General features: G+C 38.1%; 1 protein-coding gene across 1 annotated transcript in view; it reads right to left on the reverse strand.

The window, feature by feature from the left end:
- The window catches only part of tou (bromodomain adjacent to zinc finger domain 2B toutatis), a 914913-nt gene that overhangs the window by 196329 nt on the left and 696360 nt on the right, over window positions 1-22224 (reverse strand). The window contains 2 exon segments of the mRNA XM_090388865.1: window positions 1058-2705; window positions 10949-11008. Of these exon segments, the coding sequence (XP_090244991.1) occupies window positions 1058-2705; window positions 10949-11008 (1708 nt within the window).

The following is a 22224-nucleotide window of genomic DNA, read 5'->3' on the forward strand; positions in this document are numbered from 1 at the left end:
GTTCCACATATCTACGTGAATCGGCCTTTTCGTATTTGAAACAAACAAAGAATCGCTCTACTCTTATGGACTTGCATTCGGAAGATTCTTTACAGTTGGCATTAAGACACAAACTTCACATAAATTAAAAATTTATAAACAACATTTTTCGATATGTCTTGTTAACTTTTTTAATGATGTGCAATGAAATTGTTGAGATAGAAGATTGTGGAACATTTTGAAGAAAAAAAGTAGATAGCATCACAAATTAAGTTGGCCTCCCCTGCTATAGGCTTTTGCTACACTGGAAAGGAGAGAGGGTAAAAAAAACGGGGGGGGGGGGGGGGGACCCAACGAGTAGATAAGAAAATACAAATTATTTGTTTCTCCTCCTCACATAGACAATTATCTAGATCACATCTGAATTTATTCAAACTATCAGCCTCAATCACCTGTGAAGGCAACTTGCTCCAGCAATCAATCAACGACTCGCTGGCTAAAAGAAAACTTCCTACAATCTAGTCTAAACCTCTTCTTGTAATCTGAATTTATGCCACTGAGTTCTGGAATTCTCTATAACAGTGAAAATTATGCCTTTGTTCATTTTACTAATCCTCTCTCAGAGCCTTATAAACTTCAATCAGGTCACCTCTGAGGTGCCTGGTTGCTAGGCTCTATAGTCCGTATAATCAGTCTTTCCTCATATACCATCCCTTTGGTGATCTCACCATTTGAGTTGCCCTTCAAGAAGCTCAGTTTTTTTTCAGATGAGGTGTCCATACCTGAACGCAGTTTTCCAAATTTGTCATACAGTTACCTTATTATACAGTGGGACTATGACTCCATGGTTTCAGAGTCCTTATAGAATAGCATTTTAAAATTAAAATATTTAAACATTTTAAAGACCACTTCAACGTCAATTGCAGGAATAAGCAACAATCACTTGAAAATCACTAATGATAAATTAGTCTAAATAAAAAATTATTCAAATACTGAACAGAAATAATGACCATATCAGGTTTTAATAAAAATATTTCAAGAAAAAAGATACAAAGTCTTATAGGTTGGTGTAACTTACCAAAAGGAATAGGCTCTGGCTTTTCAAATTGTTGTAACTTATCTAGCATTGTTTTCTTGGATAGAGAAGGTGAGGGACTGTCTCTCAGAGGTGTTGTGGATCCTTGTGCTGCAATGCTAGGAGTAGCACATGGAGTAGGAATGGAAGGAGGAGTTGATGACGCAGGTGGACAACCAAAATTTAAGTTAAAGTCTGTAGATGGACTAGTATGAGATAAATTAGTACAGCATGATGACGATGGATGTGGAGATGAATTTGACAGGGAAGAATTATTCTGATAAGATGGTCCAAATGAAGTAGGGGAGAGAAAAGGATGCATAAATAAGCTTGGAGGTAACCCATTTAAAAGTTCTAACTGTAAGTTAGCAAGAGCAGTTGTAACATGGCTGGATCCTGCATCTGTTGGTGGAGTATTAGTTACAGAATGAGATGTAGATTTGGATGGGGAAGCACTGTAATTTATTAAGTTGCTCCTGTTCTTAGGTGTTGAAGGTGGAGAATTGGGATTTGACCTTGATATCTGAGATGTGTGTATATGTAATGAATTCTCATCACAGGGCATTCTAGGAAGGATACTAAACCATGGTTTTTGTGTGCACTGTTTATCACCTAAAGTTCGTAGTATCTGATCGGCAGAGAGAAAACTTGATGGAAAGCCAAGAAAAGGTCCAAACGGATTATTTGAGTCATTTTTTGGCAAGTTAAAGTAAGTACCATTTAATTCTCTATTGGGAACCATTGGTCCATTAAAAAGCATATTCCCTGCCAACAATGAAGCAAAAAATGGTGAATGAAATAGCCAGTTCTGGTCTGAGTTATTTAAGCTTTGAGTTTCCAATTTTTTATCTGAAGAATCTGAACCAGTACACTGTAAAATCATTCCTTCTTTGCTTCGTAAATTATGGTTGGTTTCCAATTTAGGCATAAATATGTTATTTTGAGTTTTATCTTCATCACTTTTAACCGAAATTTTATCATCCAGTTTCTCTTTATCAATTTTAGCTTCATCCAAATCTATTTTATCCAAGTGTACACTAAACTTCGATTCAACAGCTGGCAGATCTTTCACCAATTTAGTGTCATCAGTTTGTAAATCACTTTCTTTTTCAATGTCAACATCCATTTTTTCTTGTAATACTCCTTTATCTTCTACTTTATCGCATGAAAAATCCTGATTTCTTTCTATATTTACTGTAGCTGTGATTGGTACAGCAGTACTAGTAGGGGTAGTAGTTGTAGTTGTAAAAGTAGTGATAACAGCAGCAGTCGTAATGGTAGAAGTAGCAGTAGTAGAAATAACAGAAGTCACAGGAGCAGAACTTGTAGGAGTAGGAACAATAGAAGCAGCAGAAATAGCAGCAGTAGCAACAATAGTATCTGCAATACTGGTAGTTGTTGAGGCAGTGGTAGTGGCAGAAGTGGTGGGAGTGTTGGTGGTAGAACAGTTAATAGAAGAAATCCCAGCAAAAGAAGATAGATTAATGTTTTCTTGCTCTTCTTTTGTTTCAGCAGACTCCATTCCTTCTACAAATATTCCTCCTGCACATGGTAGAATCCAGTAGCGTCTGTGGTACCTGTCTTGTCCAAATGTTGTTGCTCTAAGAGAGTTAGATGCCTTTATTAATTTATTTGTAAACTGATTTTGTTGCTGTAAAAAAAAAAAAAAAAAAAAAACCATAAATATACCAGTAAGTTTCAACATCCTAATAGAGACAGAAAAGTTTCATGACATCTATCAGTTATTCATATTGATCAAACGCAAATTAAAAAATGTCCCAATTTAAAAATCAATGTTCATTAGGCTAGTACTCTTCAGAATTAGAATCGTCCTTATGCAGTAGGGAAGGGGCTCATTAGGAACTTTTTCCCCCCTTAATACTACATTAAAAAAAAAGAAAGAAAGAAAAAGTCATATCATCCTCATTAACACAAAATGTTATTTTGTTTTCTGAGAGAGAGATTGCCTTAATTTCCAGTTAGTTCTGTCATTAGCAAAACACCACTCTGCAAATGTGATGCTGCTATCTTCCTGCTCAAATCCTAATGATGCACTTCTCGGTACCGAGACATGGAATAGTGGATGAAGTGAAACAAGTTAGTTAATGTACGCAGTGTGTTACATTTAGATGCATTTGATTTTTTCTTAATTTTTATTTTCTGTAATTAACAGAAGTGAAAAGTAAATAAATATAGTTATCTTCTTATGAATTACTAAGATTACAACTGTACAGAGTACTTAATAATACTAGTTTTACATTCTCTAAACTCAGCCATTCAGTTTAATTACAACTGTATAATATTAGTTTCCTCCTGTATACTTTTTTTTTAAAGCCTATTTTATCTCCACACACATATATATATCTTTTCACAAGCGATACCACATTGATGTGTCTTAAACAACCATACTACATTTAATCTATGAATTTCTTTTTTCCATACAAATTGTATAGAAAAAACAATAAGAACTGCTGGATTGGGAGTTAAATTATTGCAGCCAATGAACAGACAGATATGTCCACCTATCTTATATCATGTTGGGCCACCATTTGCATGGATAACAGCCAAACTGCCTGCAAGTATTTCCACAGTGTCAGAATAGATGATGGTTACATGTCCAAACATCTCACTTTCCATTCCAAAACATTCCACAGATGTTAAACTGGATTGAAGTCAGGCAAATTGGAGGCCAATCAAGATGGGTGATATCTTCAGTGTGTTCCTCAAACAACTTGTGGCCAGTGCAGGCCCGAGAACATGGTGCATTATTGTCTTGGAAGATCCCATTTCCGTCTGGAGAAAAAAATGCAACATGGCAGGGTGCACATGGACACCTAAGAGCTGCCAATAGATGCTGCCAGTGAAACGTTGGTCCATGCACACTAGGGGTCATAGTTCTGGCCAGCAAAACATGCCCCATATTAAGCAACCACTACTACCTGCCCAGATAGTGGACAACATGCACAATGGGATTTTGGATCAGTGTTGCTTGTGCCAAACACGAAGGCATCCATTGGTGAGTAGCAACAGGTATTTGGACTCATCTGACCAGCACACTCATATCAAGTTCTCCAGTGTTTTTGACACCGCAGCATTCACCGTCAATGATGATGTCGGTATCTCTTGGGTCATCAGCTGTGTAACCATATATATCTGAACATGCAGTGCATTGTTATTTGAAGTCAACTGTCACACAGTAACCTGCCATTGAGCATGTACAATGTACTGCACCCCACACTTACCACAGACATTCAGCATGCATAATCCTTTACAGTGCTGTTGGCAGGAGGTGGTTTGATCTATTCAAAATCACTCTTTGTGCACCTTAATCACAGTGGGCCTTGAGCAACAGACAAATCCATTTCCAATATGGAAGTGCCCAATACACAAACTCCTAACATCAGACCATAGTCCATTATGGATGGGGTGGTCATAATTCAGTGATCACTAAATGCATGTGCAAACTTGATTAAAAACAGGAGAAAACTTAATTACTCTCTGAGTGAACACACACACACACACACACACACACACACACACACACACACACACACACACACACACACACACACAGGAATAGTGGTGTCCTGGGCTATCTAAAGAAAATTTTTAAAAAATAATAATAAAATAAAACACTGAGCCAATATTTACGAATATATACTTTTTTGGCACTTTTTATATATATATATATATATATAAATATATATATGAAATGTAATATATAATCACGAGTTAAACATGTAGTATCAGTTGATAGTTAAAAATAAAAAGATAAATAAGTATGACAGATGCAACAAAATGTGCAAAGCAGCAGTAATGGATGCAAAAGTTTATGTATGTATGTATGTAGTTTATCAAACCTTTATCAAACTTTATGTAGATAAAGGAGCAGAGATAAGTGAAAAATGCACAAATTGCCAAAACCTAAACTGTGAGGATAGCAGAAATAGGAAATATTGTAGGTTTGTAAAAAGAAAGAAAGAATATGAATATCCTATGTGTTGCTAGGGGTGCTCTTACGAAGAACGGCTTAAGTTTTGCAAATTACAGTGTCTGGAGACCAGGCACCAGCGAGGTGATCTGATAGAGGTGTATAAAGCCTTGAATGGTTTGAGCATGCTCAATGCTGATAGGATTCTTCCTCTAGCTCAGAATAATCACCTGAGAGGGCATAAATTCAAATTGAGGAAAGACAGATGTAGGATAGATGTGCGGAAATTTGCCTTTAGCCAGAGGGTGGTTGGTTGGTGGAACAGCCTTCCATCCCTTGTAGTGGAGGTTGATAGCCTAAATAAGTTTAAGGCTCAGTTGGACAGGTATTTTGAACGAACAGAGGGGTGAAGTGGAAGTGGTTTTTTTTTTTTTTTTGGCTGATGCTGCATAAGCTTGCTTTCTTGCATCAAATGCCTCTACTAATGCTAATGATGAATTAAGAAAATTATAGGCTGAATAGTAAAGTCAATTAGAGGTGAGGGAACTGTAATGTAAAATTATTAATATAAAATGATTAAATAAATAAAATAAAAGGTGAGATAGCTATCAGAAATGGGTGGGCAAATTTAGCTATAAGTTGAATAAAGGGGAATAGCAAAAATCTGATGTTAACTAAAGTAAATATTGATACATGGTCAGGTAATTCATCAGGGGACTACACCTGACCATGTATCAGGAACTGCGTTACAATACTTGTCCATAACAGTGTAAGAGAAGCGAAATAAAGTATAAAAGAATAAAATTACAAAGGATAAAATAGCACTCTTACAATGTATGGACAAAGTAGTCCCTATGCATTATAATTTAAATAACAATTAAAGTAAATTATTAAAGGTGAAATAAAATTGCAATACAAATTTGTTATATTTTCTGTGTTTAAAAAAAAAAAAAATATTACATATACACACACAGTAAGACCACCATATCTGCGGATATAAGCGAACACCTGCTGACCCCATATATAATGTGATTTTCTTGTATGTACTTAAGTACAATGAAGTTTAACTGATAAATTAAACACACAGTAAGACATTACCAACATTAAATACAGTAATAAGAAAGTACAGCAGACTCTTGATTTACCAGGATTTGTTCTTAAATGGGACACTTCAAAACTCCAAATAAAAAAAATAAAAAAATCAACAAGAAATCACAAAATTCAAGTAATAACTAGAATAGGTATAAACCAAGATCTTATTTTAATTTCCTCATCGGAATCTTCTGTGAATTTCTCCTTCTCAAAATACTCTCCCTTGAACTTTACGTCCTTTCGCCACCATCATACCCATGCATTAAATGCTTCTTGCAAGCCATTTTTTTAGAAAAATATTGTAAAGTGTTTCTGTTGTGGCTCTGCAAGTATCGTTGTCGGATGCGAAACACTTACCTTTCAAAGCTTTCTTCAGACAGGGAAACAGGAAGAAATCACAAGGGGCTATGTCAGATGAATAAGGAAGATGTGGCAGAATCTTGGCACCTATGGCAATGATCACTGGTTGCACAATATTAGCTGTATGGGGCATGGCATTGTCCTATGGAGAAACCACTTCACACTGGAAAGTTTTTGACATTTCTCTCGAATGGAATGGCCAAGTTTGACTCAGAACCTCAGAGTATGCTTCCATATTCATAGTTGTTCCACAAGGCACAAAATGTGTAACAAGAATGCCTTTTATATCAAAAAACACAAGAACAATTTGTTTGTTTGTTAACTGAACGAGAGGCTTGAAATTTCTTAGGTCTTGGCGAATCACAATGCTTCCACTCACTCAACTGTTGTTTTGTCTCTGAATCATAGTGAAAAATCAAAGTTTAATCACAAGTCACTATTCGATTTAAGCAGTTTTAACCCTGTGTTTCAAAACGATAAATCATTTCTTTGCACAAGCCTACTCTTCGCTGCTTTTGTTCTGGAGTCAAACTGTGTGGAATCCAGTGTGCACAGATTGGCAGCATTTTCAGGTGATCTTTCACAATACCGAGAGCACTACCATATGAAATGGACATTCGAAAAGCTAATTCACGAAGTGTAATTTGCCTGTCTTAATCCAAGATTTCCTGGGCTTTTGCAATTTGCTCAGGAATTGTTGAGACAGAAGGCTGACCAGGTCTTGGGTCATTTGCAAACAGACTCACAGTCTTCACTGAACCGCTTGTGCCATTTAAATATGGCCATCCTACCAAGACACCCATTTCCATAAACTCCATTCATCTCTCTAACTGTTTCTGATATATTTAAGCCCTGTCACACATAATAACGAATAACATATCGCTGTTCAATCTGTATGTCCGATATAATACTTGCTTCAAAACGATTGTCAGCGACACGTGGCTAAAAAACTCTCTTCGTGCAACGCTAGCTCAACAAGTACTGGCATGCGCCACTAGTGGCAGTTATGAAAAGTTCCCGCAGTAAACATAAAATCTTGCAGCGGCCTGCAAATTAAATGATCACCCCTCATATAATTGCAAACATCAACCCTGTTAATAAAGATATGTGAAATAAGTGAAACTCAAATATTAACTGTTCTTGACATTTCAAAGGCTTTTGATCATGTTTGGCATAAAAGTCTTCTTAATAAGATTCCATCTTATGGTTTGCCAACTGTTTTTGTAATTGGATATTCAGTTTTCTCTCTGACTGCTCACTGTGGGTGATGGTAGATGGCTCTCTGTCTTCTAACTTGTCCACTGATGGTGGTGTCCCCCAAGGTTCAGTTCTTTCCATCACCCCCCTTCCTCTTGTATATTAATGATGTTCTTCCTTTGACCGGAAATCCTATCCACAGTTTTGCTGATGATAGCACATTGCATTCTGCCTTCCAGTTTGAGAAATCTTGCCCTGCACAAACAGCTTCAACTTCTCAAATATCCACTACCATTTCTCTAAGTTCCGGTCTCCAGGAAATTCTTCAGTCGGGTAAAATTAACTTAGTCGATTTCAATCCTTGTAAAACTCAGTCCTGTCTTATATCTTGCAAAAAAGCTTCATCTGCTCCTATGCTTATCGTCGATGACACTCGGATAACATATATTTCTATTGGGGATTACCCTGATTTCTAATCTCTATTGCCATAAAAACATTACAAATATTTGCTTCCTCTGCATCTAAAAACTGGGTTTTCCCTTTATTTCTCGGCATTACTTTTCTTCTCAAACAACTGTTCATTCTGTACAAATTGCAAATCTTCTGTACAATGGAATATTATTCTCACATCAGGATGTTCCATTTTTATAGCCATTTCCATGGTCGCAGTTCTGAATTCGTTCTATAATTCCTGCTCTCTCTCTCTCTCTCTCTCTCTCTCTCTCTCTCTCTCTCTCTCTCTCTCTCTCTCTCTCTCTTCCAAAGCAGTCCAAACATGTCTGCAACCAGTCCAACTGGTTGCAGACAACTGGTTGTTGTCCAACTTCAAATTCACAGATACAACTTTTCTTCTTTCTCATTTATCCATCCATCTTCCATTTCCTTCATATGTATTTCCTAAAAATTACAGTCTACAGAAATTCATGTCTAATGTCAACAAGTATCTTCTCAACCTTCACGCCATGAACAGTACTAAGTACTGTAGGCTCTAATTGCTCTCTTTTGGGATTTTCATCAAAAATAAAATAAAATATCCTAAATTACAAATTACGGCAGAACCGCTTTTGTTATCTTTCCCCAGAGCTTATTTAGTGGAAGCTGGATTCAATTTCATTCATATTAATAAGTTACTGAGAAAATCAAACACCAGGTTAAACATATCAGAACATGGGAATCTATGGATCAAAGTAAGAAATTTTAGCTTGAATACTGCACAGCTTATTGCAAAGCATCAGCCACAAATGATTCATTAACAAAACTAATCACTCTTTTACAAAGGGTGATTTTTTTACTTAGCTATAGTGAGTTATTTTTGTTTATTACATGACAAAATGAACAAAACTTATTAAATTACTTATTAATTATAGGAAAAATGTATCAACATTCAATACTACAGTTCTTTCCTGTAAAACCTAATTGTTATAATCTGCTTTCAATAAACAATCATATGACCATACAAAAGTTCTAAGTAGAGTTGGTCGTCCTTCTGAAATCCCTTTCAAAACTGGTTCCTGATTTCAGACCAACAATTTGAACAAAGTTTTAACCTAGAAAGAAGTACATGTTCCCATTACATTATAGGGGAAAAAAAAAAAAAAAAAAAAAACTTTGCTTTTGTCTAGTAAGTACCCTTTCCCTATGCAATTAATGTATCCTGGGTACACCTTGCATTATGCCTTTAGCAGTTTTTGTCATTCTACATGTGATTTCATAGATTTGAAAAAGATGTTGCATGCTGTTGTTTACAAAGCAAAAATTTATAACTGAATATATCACAACAGGTAGCTCATTTTCATTTCTTCTCTCAGAGGAAAATGTTTACTTTTTTGTGAGTTTACCATGTCAGCGATGTCCTCATATTATTTTATTTTTATTGCATCTCCAACTGGGACAAGGTATTCACTGTACCTCAATCTGCAAACTCATTATCTACAGAAATTACTCTGGATAAGTCTTGTTTACAAAAATTTAATTGTCAAAGAACATACCACATAAAGGAATATGACAGCTAAATGGTCCACATTTGGAAACCATTGCATTAATTGGTTCTCCCTCCATAAGGCATAGAGATTGTTGCTATGGTGTCGATTATGAAATTTGCGTTAGTTTATTTGGTTTTTAGGAGCATTAGCAACTAAGGCCATATTGCTCCGGGATATGCGGTGGTCATTCCCTGACCTTTTCGCATCCTCCGTATTTGGTGGTGACGGGCTCGAACACCGGTCTAATCAAGAAGCATATGCTGCGCACTGCTGCTCCTTCCCACCTGGTCATGGAGGAGCCCTGAAATTTGTGTTGCACTGCATTTAATAGGGATTTTATTTGTCATAAAATTTACTCTCTATCAAAAGGAAAGACTTTAAAAAATAACCTTTAGGGCTAACATACATGGACTAAATAATAATTAAATTTGTAATTTTTTGTATGTTTGTTTGCTTGTCTTTCATTCTCTCTTTAATTTTGTATATTTTATTTATTATTATTTTAAAAGCCGTGGATCCTCTTGGGTTGTTGGTTAAAATTTATTACCATGAAAACGCAGTATCAGCCATAAGAAAGCACAGCTGACTTTTTGTATATAAAATATTATGCAATTAATAATAGATTAAATAACAAAAGTGCACATGCCACTATACACCAAGTGTCATCTGCGAAACAAAGGCACAGACCATGACCCTGAGCCTTTCCCTAGTTATCTGCCATCATGTTCCAACCCACTCATTTGCTTTATGGTGAGACAGGTTTTCATTAGCTTGTGTTTTTGCAGTTTGCTTGAAAAATGAGAGACAAAAGAATCAAACAACAAATCACCCTCATTTTTTTTTTTTACAAAACTAAAGAAAATACCAACTGAAAGTTATGAGTTATGTCATTTATTATTAGCCTTATGGTGCAAGGAAGCCTGAGGCTTATGCTGCACCAGAAAAAAAAATAATAAAAAAAAAATTCCTGAGTGAGAGAGAGAGAAGTAAAGGAGTCACCAAGAAAGAGAAGAATGATAATATCCAGCTCAGGACCCTGGGTGTGCCAAGCCCATGGGAAGACTATGTGAAGGACTCACATGTTTGAATGGCATAAAAGATTTTTAGAAGGAAGAGAAAATGGGGAAGATGGTCAATGACCAGGCTGCCTAGTATCCATGAAAACTGATGAAAATGTGGAATGGATAACGACATTGATTAGAAGTGATCATAGTTTAAGCATTAGTGATTTATTTGTGAGAGGAATATTTCCAAAGATTGCTGTAATTTCTCAGTTTTGTAAACAAGATTATGATTATATCTCTAAATAAGAAATTTTAATCCAAAATTTACCTTGGAAAGTTTTTCGATTTTTTTCCCAAGTTCTTCATCAGTTAATTGTGGTTCTTCATCCTTAAATATGGAACAATTAGGAAAAATACATCAACACAAATTGCTATTAAATAAAGTAGAGTAAATTAAAATTTAATTAATTAAAACATTCAAGCTTAAAGTTATTTAAAGTTAAAAGTTACTGCAAGTTATTTTCAATTTTGTTAAGTTTCATTTCCCAGCACTGCCACCATTTGACTTTCCATTGGTTGCCTTCCCTTCATCATTGTAATAAGTAAATAGGAATGAAGAGAAGATTTTGAAAATTTGTTTTTATTATGATTGAAAATTTCAGTGTAGGGAAAACATAGTAATGTAAAAACCCACACAATTCCAGAGATTCTCGGTATTATCAGAAATGCAATAAAATCGAGTTTACTACCCGTTTATAATAGATTTCACCAGTGCTTTTTTTGGGATGGTATGCAACATGTGTACGCATGTGTACAGTGTACCGGCACCTTTATTAACAATGACGTGTGACATTTGGATGCAGTGCACATTGAAATTTGTAATATTCCGTAAATTTTTTCACATGTTTACCTACTATTGAAATAAGCTTAAAATTATTTAACTAAATTTCCATTTTCCACTGTCTATTGTTAAGATATTTTCTATATAAAACTGTATAACCATTTTTATAATTCTAAATTACTCAGTCGGACCTCTGTTTAGCAAAGTCCTTTTATAGCGAATTATTTTGAATTCCCCTTGGAAATTACATTTAAAATACTTTCCGTTGAGCAAAGAAAATTTTTAAGTAGCGAACAGATAAGGAGAGAATTAACTCAGTATACACTGTTCGCAATTTTGGCCTTCAGACAATTTAGGCAATTAGTGTTGCTGAAGAGAGCTAAAGGGATTACCATCCTACAACTCAGAAGCCTATGGCAGATATAAGTTAATCTATAATAAAACACGCCTGCGTGCTCTGGATTCATAATTTATTTTATTTTTGTTACACAGAGCATTAAAACTATGATAAATGAATTAGCTTTCGGCTGGGTGGCAGCCTTCATCAGATTAAAATACTTTGAATGGCAGTTAGAATAGAGATGCACTGCCAGGATGGTGCGTGAGGCACATGGTTAATTGTTGTTGATGTTTGTGGCTGTGACGTATGGTGGTGACGTGGCCAGCGTTTGTCTATGGACAGAATTACTGTTTCTGTGATGGGGTTAAGTTGACAACCACTGTTCCTGTTCAACGAGGTATCCGAGCATTTTATACTTAACGATTCCAACCAGGTGCGCCTTAGGTAATGGTGGGACTTGTCTACAACCACGACATCGCGGTGTGGGTCGATGTCGTGGTGGGTTGTCCAGACATGCTCGGCAATAGCTGAGTGTTCTACATCCGCCAAACGGATCGCCCTTTTATGTTCTGAGAGGCGTTTCTCGAGACGACGTCCAGTCTCTCCAAAGTAGCAGCTCGTGCAGTCACGGCAAGAGATGCGATAGACCACACCACTCTGTAGAAGGGTGGGGACAGGTGTTTTTATGTTGGAAAGGAGAGAACGCAGTTTCTTGCCTGGGAGTTGGATGCACTTTACCCCATGCGATCTTAGGATTCTACCGATCTGCTGTGACAGGTTGGGGTAGTATGGGATGAATGCCCTCGTGGAAGACTCGTCACTGTTGGCGTTGCTGTTGGTCATCACGTTGTCGCGTGCTTGTAGATCACATCTGTTAAGGACATCGATGGGGTAGCCACACCTCGTAAGGTCTACTTTGACTCTGGTGATCTCTTTGCGCCTTTCATCTGCAGAGCTGGAGTGTGTCCAGGCGCGAGTTAGCAAGGTTCGGGCGGTTGAGCGGAGGTGGCCCCGTGTGTGTGCTGACTGGAAGTTGGTAAATTGGCCAGCACACATAGGCTTACGATAAACTGTCGTCTTCAAGCATGTGTCTTCGCGCCGGACAAGTGTATCTAGGTATGGTATAGAGTTGTTCGACTCCAGCTCAATCGTGAATTTTATGACGGGCGACAGTGAGTTGAGGTGGGTTAGGAGTCGCTGACCTGAGTCTCTAGGGATCACTACGAACACATCGTCTACGTAGCGACACCAAAAGGCGATGTGATCCGGTGCGTGTGTAAACGCACGTCCCTCTAACTCCTCCATCACGATGTTTGCTGTGACCGAGCTGACAGGGGAACCCATGGCTGTGCCATGTATCTGCTGGTAGATTGAACCATTAAACATGATTGCACCCCCTGTTAAGCACAGTCTGAGGGCGGCGGAAATGTCATCAGGCGTCAGCTTAGTTCTGTCGCTGAGGGTTGCATCATTATCCAAGAGTTGTTTGCGCAAGAGATGGCAAGTTCCACAGGGATGGAGGTAAAGAGTGATACGACATCGAACGATGCCATGACTTGATCTTGCGAGATGGATATAGTGCGGATCCTTTCTATGAACTCAACACTGTTGGAGACGGTGTAGGTGGTCTTGCCAACTAGAGGAGAAAGAAGTCTCGAGACAAATTTAGACAGCTCGTAAGTCGGTGATCCACAGCAGGATACAATAGGTCTTAGTGGCGTGCCTTCTTTGTGCACTTTCGGCAGGGCGTAAAACCGTGGGATCTGACACCCGGAGGCACGGAGGTGATTACGGGTTGACTGTGTGATTTTCCCTTGCTTCAGCCAAGTGTTGGTGAGGATATTCACCTCTGACTCCCATTGTTCCAAAGCCTTGTTGGGGTCGATGGTTAGGGGTTTGTAGACGGTAGTGTCTCGTAAGAGCAGTAAGGCTTTCGCCATGTAATCAGTGTGGTTCATTACAACTGTACGACGGCCTTTGTCCGCCGGTAGAATGACGATGGACGAATCCCATTTCAGTGCCTTGAGGGTAGAAATCTGTATACGGCTGAGGTTTGAAGAGACGGGGCGAGCATGGTGTAGAACTGCTGCAGTCTTTAAGCGGATTGCGTTGGCTACATCTTCTGGGAGGCGTGATAAGCTTGCTTCCACACCCAAGGCGATGTCAGTGATCGGTGGGTTTTTTTTTTTTTTTTTTTTTTTGATTTGGTAGTTGTTGGCGCATCGGCTTCTGTGGCCATATTGCACCTCCCAAGGTTTTTGCAGTACTTTGATCCAAGCCCGAGGCGGGAATCGAACCCGCGACCTTTGGGTTGCCGGACAGGTACTTTACCCACTCGGCTAGCCCGGTCGGCTGATGATCGGTGGGTGCTTTGGAAGAACGGCAAATGTCATGCCAAGGGTCAACAAGTTTGTTTGTTCTGCAGATAACTGCTTGCTGCTTAGGTTCAATACGAAATCCGTGCAATTTGTGAGAGGGGCATTACGCTGGCGCCGAAATTGACGGGATTCATTAATCAAAGTATTGAACTTACGTTTCTGTCGGGCACAATAACGATCTGATTCTCTGACGGCCTGGCAACATAAAGTATTGATTACCTTGGTGTAAATAGGATCGGGAATCAGAGCCTTAAGGTCGGCAAGTAGGGCTGCTTCGCTCGCTGAAGCACGTTGTATGTCACGATGGAGGCAGCCGATCCATATGCGTAGAGTTCTGAAGCCGAAGTTCCGACAGGCACGTCCCATACGCTCACTAGGAAACGGTTGTTTGTAGCGAAACCCTTTCGGTATAATCCAGTTAGCTTTGCATCTATGTGCAAACCTCAGGCGTTGCCTGCCACGGGCTATGAAGATAAAATCTTTCTGGAGTCTCACGACCATATCATATGTTGGTTGGCCAAGAATAGTCCGTACATAATAAAACACGCCTGCGTGCTCTGGATTCATAATTTATTTTATTTTTGTTACACAGAGCATTAAAACTATGATAAATGAATTAGCTTTCGGCTGGGTGGCAGCCTTCATCAGATTAAAATACTTTGAATGGCAGTTAGAATAGAGATGCACTGCCAGGATGGTGCGTGAGGCACGTGGTTAATTGTCTATTCTAACTGCCATTCAAAGTATTTTAATCTGATGAAGGCTGCCACCCAGCCGAAAGCTAACTCATTTATCATAGTTTTAATGCTCTGTGTAACAAAAATAAAATAAAAGAAGTTAATCTGTAATCAGGTGACAAAGGAGGTTCGGCAGGCGAAGGCAGATTACGAGAAATCCTTGGCAAAAGATGCTAAGAAAAACAGCAAGGATTTCTTTATTTATATAAACTCTAAAAGGAAAGGGATGAATCTGATTGGTCCACTTGACATCGATGGTTCGACTGTTGATGATCCTGCTCAGATAGCAAACAAACGGAACGAGTATTTTGCACCTACATTCACACGTGAGGAATTATTAAGGTTTGAAAATGGCAGAAGGTTATCAAGTTGTAGCAAGATACTTAATGATTTTGTAATAACTGAGAGCAAAGTGGAAGAGAAATTGTTGAAGTTAAATGTAAGAAAAGCACCTGGGGTGGATGGGATCTATCCAGTTATATTAAAGGAGGCGGCAAAGCAACTAAGCAAACCCTTAGCCATAATTATGAGAGCATCCTTGGACTCAGGGGAGGTTCCACGGACTGGAGATGTGCAAATGTACTCCCAATTCACAAAGGGGGATCGAAGGGTGACACGAGTAATTCAGACCAGTTAGTTTAACTTCTGTTCCGGGTAAAATAATGGAGTCGCTAGTTAAAGATGCATTGCAGGATCATCTAGACAAGACTGCAGCAATAATTCAGACACAGCATGGGTTTGTTAAGGGAAAGTCTTGTCTGACAAATTTGATAGGATATTATGATGTGGTTACAAAGGAACTGGATGCAAAAAATAATTTTGATATCATATATTTGGATTTCAGGAAAGCTTTTGACACTGTTGCGCATGGAAGACTACTGTACAAATTGGAGCAGAATGGTATTAAGGGTAAGTTGCTACAATGGATAAAAGGATGGTTAAGTGCGAGAAGACAGAGGGTGGTAATCAATGGGTGCTGCTCTTCTTGGACTAATGTTATTAGTGGAGTCCCACAGGGTTCGGCATTAGGTCCGCTGTTGTTTTGTATATTTATCAATGATATTGATGAAGGTATATCAGGCTTAATGCCGAAGTTTGCAGATGATACAAAGGTTGGCAGGGTTGTTAATGACAGTAATGGCAGTGTGCTACTGCAACAAGATCTAGATAATTTGGGCAGATGGGATAAGAAGTGGCAACTGAACTTTAACCTTGACAAATGCAAATTACTGCTTATGGGTAGAAGGAACCCCAGAGAAACGTATGAACTGTGTGGTACACTTAAGGTGGTAGAAAATGAAAAAGACCTGGGAGTAATTGTGCAGGCAGATATGAAGTTTTCTGAGCAATGCAGACAGGCTGCCAGGGCAGGTCATGGGGTTTTGTCAATGATAATAGGAATTTTGCTAGCAGGGAAAAGGAGGTGATTATCCCTCTTTATAAGGCAATGGTCAGGCCACGCCTTGAGTACTGCGTACAGGTCTGGAGGCCTCATTTTAGGAAGGATGTAGATTTACTTGAGCGTGTACAGAGAAGGGCAACAAGATTGGTGAGGGGAAGGAAGGGATCCTTTTACCAAGAGAGATTTAAGTTCTGCAAATTGCAGTGGCTGGAGACTAGGCACCTGCACGGTGATCTGATTGAGGTATAAAGGCCTTGAATGGGTTGAGCACGCTGAATTCTGATGGGATCCTTCCACTTGTTCAGATTATGAACCTAAGGGAGCATAAATTCAAATTAAAAAAAGACAGATGTAGAATAGATGTGCGGAAATTTGCCTTTAGCCAGCGGGTGGTTAATTGCTGGAACAAACTTCCATCTGTCGTTGTGGAAGTTGATTAGTTGAATAAATTTAAGGAGGAACTGGACAGGCATTTGGAGGGAATGGTGTGAGTTTTTTTTTTTTTTTGTTGGCTGATGCTGCATAAGCTCATACATTTGCTTTCTTGCATCACATGCCACTACTACTACAACTGAGTAGTACCTGGTAAAACCCATCCAACCACCTGTCACACATATGAAGAAGTTGTGGTGGTCAACAGTGAGCAGATCAAGGGGTATTCCCAATGGGCTCTGGTCCACCTTCTACTACAGTGGTGTCTTACAGTGGTTTTCCCATACAGGGGTCATATTAAAAAAAAAATTCAGTTAGATTTCTTCAATATGTTACATTTTCCATATCTTGTTGCATATAAAAGTAAAATTGAAAATATTCGAAAATTTTATTAAGTACAATACACAATTACATTTACTGAACAAAACATAGGCTGTGTATTTTAGTGCAAATGCATCATTTATACACAGCTAATTATAGATTAGCAAATTTGCAATAGCAGCATCGTTTAAGTTACATCTCATATTGTGAATACCGTCACGATGAGTTGCCATGACATTGCACTACTTCAAATAAGTAACACTACACCCGAAGGAGATGACTATTGTTACTTATTCTCAGTGGATACCACCACCCAGACGGCACAGTTTCAGGGCTATTTGGTCCTCCTTCAGTGGGTGGGTAGTACCCAAGTAATGTAATGATGTATTCAAAATATGAGATGTAACTTAAACAATGCGCTATTGCAAATTTGGTAATCTATAATTAGCTGTGTATAAATAATGCATATGCACTAAAATACACACAGTCTAATCTCTTTCGCAGCTTGAGGCTTAAGCCCTTAATGCATTAGAGTCTGAACAAAACATTTAATTAGAAATTTTTTTTTTTATAATTAACAAAATTTAAAATGATGTTTTAGTTCACTTTTCGGACGGGCTGTAGGGTGGACACTGCTGTGAATCAACTGTAAGCATCCCGCTCAAGAATTAAGAGAGGGTGATTTTCTTTTTTTACCCCAACAAATAATCGGTTGTTTCATGGAAGTGCATTATCCACATTTTTCTGTAAATTATTCCTATCTCTGTTTACACGGTCATAGTACCTGAATATCCGAATGACAATTTGGACAGTTTCAAAAAAAAAATCTAATTTAAGAACTAGTGACAATACCAATGACGACAGAAGGAAATCAAGGACAATGAAGGTATTAAACCTTCTAAATATGAATTGTTGCCATTTGGTGAAAGAATTAGAAAATTGTCAATTAAGTTACAATTAAATGAAGAGGTACAATTCATGCATTTCGGGAATACTTAATTGAAGAGACGATTTCGGAAGAATTGAAGCACTTGATACACGCATTTGATGGAGTATGAAAACAATTTCATCGAGTGAATGCGAATGAAGATTTCACAAATGAATCTGATCGCCAGCCCAACCAGAGCTCTGTTGATGACAAAAACAGTTTCTACACTACTGTTTCTTAAAATTGTAGGCCCACTGCTGACCCGCTTCAATTCAGCAAAATATGACAATTCATGGCTGCTTCGGACGTGTCATTCAGCAAGAGACACACAAAGAGGAAGAAAAGAAGTCTGCACAGGGTGTTGGATGAGAACTTAAATGAAATTATTTTTACCTGTGTTAATTATTTTTAGGGTCCGTAGTCTAACGTAGGACTCTTATAATGTCATTCAGTTGTCTGTCTGTCCGTCTGTCACAGCATTGTATCTCTGGAACCACTGAACTTACTGACTTGAAATTTTGCATGGGTTTGTACATCATGTGTGCCAACATAACCCTTGTCATTCAAAACGAGTGGAAAGACTCAAATAGACTTTTTAATTAGTTCCTCAGTATTAGGCCAAGCCACGGTACTAGAAACCTTTTTCAGTTACCAAAGAACTCTCTATTTGAGATACTGCACTAACGACCATATATATATATAAAAAAAAAAAACTTTTTTTTTTATATATACTTGAATAATAAATTTATGCTTAATAAACTGTTAGTATACTAAATTTGTTGGTCTTATTCCAAAAACATTACTACTAAAGTAACAATATCAGGAAAAAAAAATTTTTAGAGCAATTTTCATATCATTTTAATTTTCAATTTTTCCTGATAGCAAAGAATGAATACTGGCACCTATCTCTTTACAAAAAAACCATTGGATTTCACTAAGAGATAAGCCCAATAAACCAGAAAGTGTAAACTGCTGTTATTCTTTTATGGTCATGACCTACAGAAATGTGCTTTAGAAAAATATCATATCATAAAAGCGTTCAAAATTGATTCTTATTACGGAATATATGATAACGATGAGAGTGTAGTGTATTCCCCAGCCAGACCACATAGCCCTTCTCAGGCAATAGTAGTGCTTGTAAACATGCTGGCCACATGCTTTGTTTTTGCATCCTTGAGTTAAGTGATTTTTATGTTGTGCTTATTTGACATAAATTTAAATAAAACTTATACAATTTCCATTATAAAAATGACCTTTTAGAGTTAAATAGCTTAGCTTTATAACAAAAATTTCAATTTCTGAGCTCTTGGAATGAATGGCAAAAAAAGAAAAAAAAAAAAAAACGTGTTATTGGGTTCAATTACAATATTTTCATTTTTACAATACCTCAATTTCATCCTATACGATGCAAAATATGTTTCCATATTTTTTTCAGTTTGCACCGGCCAGCAAAACTTACATAAAGTCAAATTTATGTAAGTCGGGGAGTGCCTGTATTAATAAAGGAAATACAATGCAAAGGGATGAGATATGCTTAGCATTGGCAAAAAAAAAAAAAAAAAAAGACAGCTCTCTTACAAGCTCCCCAAAGAATATATTGGTTCAGTGGCAATATTAAATATAGCGTATTTCCCCATGTATAAGACCAGGGGTGAGCAACAGCCGGCCCACGACGATGTTGAATCCGGCCCCCTCGGTAAATGCATAAATACAGAAAATCCATACCTGACTACACTCGCCGTAAACGTTCGGCTTAATTCGGTTCAATCGGGAATCGCAGCCAGTACAACAGTAACCAAGTGATTCTGCACAGCGTCAAAGAGTTATTTCCTAATTATTATTGTAGCATCAATCGAACGAAGTTCCTTTGGGTTTGACTTCTTATTGAAAAAAATAATATTGGTGCGAGATTTTATGTTTTATGCCTTTTCTAATTATTACAATTTTTAATTTAATATAATTTATAGCCCATAAAATGAGCCAATAAAAAAAAAAAGAAAAATTGATGCCGAATGCCGCATTTTCAATGATAATTGGACATTCAGATTTTTTTTTAAAAATACATTAATAATTTGGTAATTCAAGTAATATAACATTTTTTAGGTTCTGATTTTTTTTTATTAAATCGTTCAATCTATTCCGGCCCGCATCATGATGCGAAAATTTCATTTGGCCCGCATCATGATACAAAAAATTCATTCGGCCCGCTGACGAAAAAAGTTATCCACCGCTGAATAAGACGCACCTTTTTCGAAAAATTTGGGGTATAAAAACTGGGCGCGTCTTATAGAGTGGTTATAGATTTTTTTACTTGCATTTCCTGCTTTTTCGCGCCTGTTGTCTGTGCGTTCATTGTTTCGCACTTGTTACCGGTATTAGGTTACGTTTTGGAACGTTCTGCCCAGAAATGGCTCAGAAAAGGTTTTTGTACAGTGCTGAATTCAAGTTAAAAGTGATCCAATTTGCAAAAGTGAATGGAAATCGTGCGGCTGAACGTAAATTTGGTCCTCCTCCAACTGACAAAACAATCTGAGACTGGCTACGGGAAGAAGAAACCCTACTGAAAACGCCACGGCAGAAGAAGGCCATGAGAGGCAAGTCAAGCAAAATGCCCTGCTTTAGAGATGGGATTGAAGAGCAAAGGGCAATTGGAAATCCTGTGTCCACAAAGATGGTTCAAGCACGAGGCAAGAAGAATTGCTGATGAAAAAGAAGTTAATGATTTCAAAGGAGGACACAATTGGTGTTTTAGGTTCATGAAACGGAATGGACTAAGCATGCGTACACACACAAGACTTGCCCAAAAGATGCCTGAAAGCTATGAGCAGAAGGTCCTTGAATTTCATCGTTTTGTCATTCAATGTCAGAAGACACATCAGTTTGAGTTGGGACAGATTGCAAATATGGACGAAGTCCTCCTTCAATTTGATGTCCCAAGTAACAAAACTGTTGATAAGAAGGGGTGAAAACTGTAACTGTGAAGACAAATGGACATGAAAAGAGCCATTATACAGTTGTTCTAGCATGTTGTGCCAACGGAACCAAGCTACCTCCTATGCTGATTTTGAAACGCAAAACAATGCCAAAATAAGACATTCCTCGAGGAGTGATTGTCCACGTTCATGACAAGGGTTGACTGGATCAGGATGGGATGAAGATCTGGTTTGAGGAAGTTTGGAGCACGAGACCAGATGGGCTCTTACGCAAACCTGCTCTATTGGTGCCTGATCAGTTCAGGGCACACATAACAAAAAATACAAAGAAGATTGCTGCAGAGCAAAAAACTTGCCGTCATATCTAGAAGCTTGACATTCTAGCTCGAACCACTTGATGTCAGCATTAACAGATGCTTTAAAGCTGCCATGAGAGACGAATGGAACCAATGGATGAAGTCTTCTGGGGACAATCTGACACAAGCAGGAAGAGTGAAGAAACCAACTATAGGAGAAGTTTGTACCTGGGTGAAAAGATCCTGGGATAATATCAAGCTTGAGATCGTTGTCATTTAAGAAGTGTGGCATTTCAAATGCCATAGATGGAACTGAGGACGAGGAAATATATGCAGAGAATGATTCGTCATCAGACACAGATGAGGTTATGATGTGGTTAAATTGGAGCAGAATGGTATTAAGGGCAAGTTGCTACAATGGATAAAAGGATGGTTAAGTGGGAGAAGACAGAGGGTGGTAATCAATGGGTGCTGCTCTTTGTGGACTAATGTTATTAGTGGAGTCCCACAGGGTTCGGTGTTGGGTCCACTGTTGTTTTGTATATTTATCAATGATATTGATGAAGGTATATCAGGCTTAATGTCGAAGTTTGCAGATGATACAAAGGTTGGCAGGGTTGTTAATGACAGCACTGGCAGTGTGCTACTGCAACAGGATCTAGATAATTTGGGCAGATGGGCTAAGAAGTGGCAACTGAACTTTAACCTTGACAACTGCAAAGTACTGCATATGGGTAGAAGTAACCCCAGAGAAATGTACCAACTGTGTGGTACTACACTTAAGGTGGTAGAAAATGAAAAAGACCTGAGAGTAATTGTTGAGTCAGATATGAAGTTTTCTGAGCAATGCAGACAGGCTGCATGGGCAGGTCATGGGGTTTGTCAATGATATATAGAAATTTTGCTAGCAAGGAAAAGGAGGTGATTTTCCCTCTGTATAAGGCAATGGTCAGACCACGCCTTGAGTACTGCGTACAGGTCTGGAGGCCTCATTTT

Source organism: Mastigoproctus giganteus, chromosome 14 (assembly GCF_048544385.1).
Source record: "Mastigoproctus giganteus isolate SK-2022 chromosome 14, ASM4854438v1, whole genome shotgun sequence".
Classification (NCBI taxonomy): Eukaryota; Metazoa; Arthropoda; class Arachnida; order Uropygi; family Thelyphonidae; genus Mastigoproctus; species Mastigoproctus giganteus.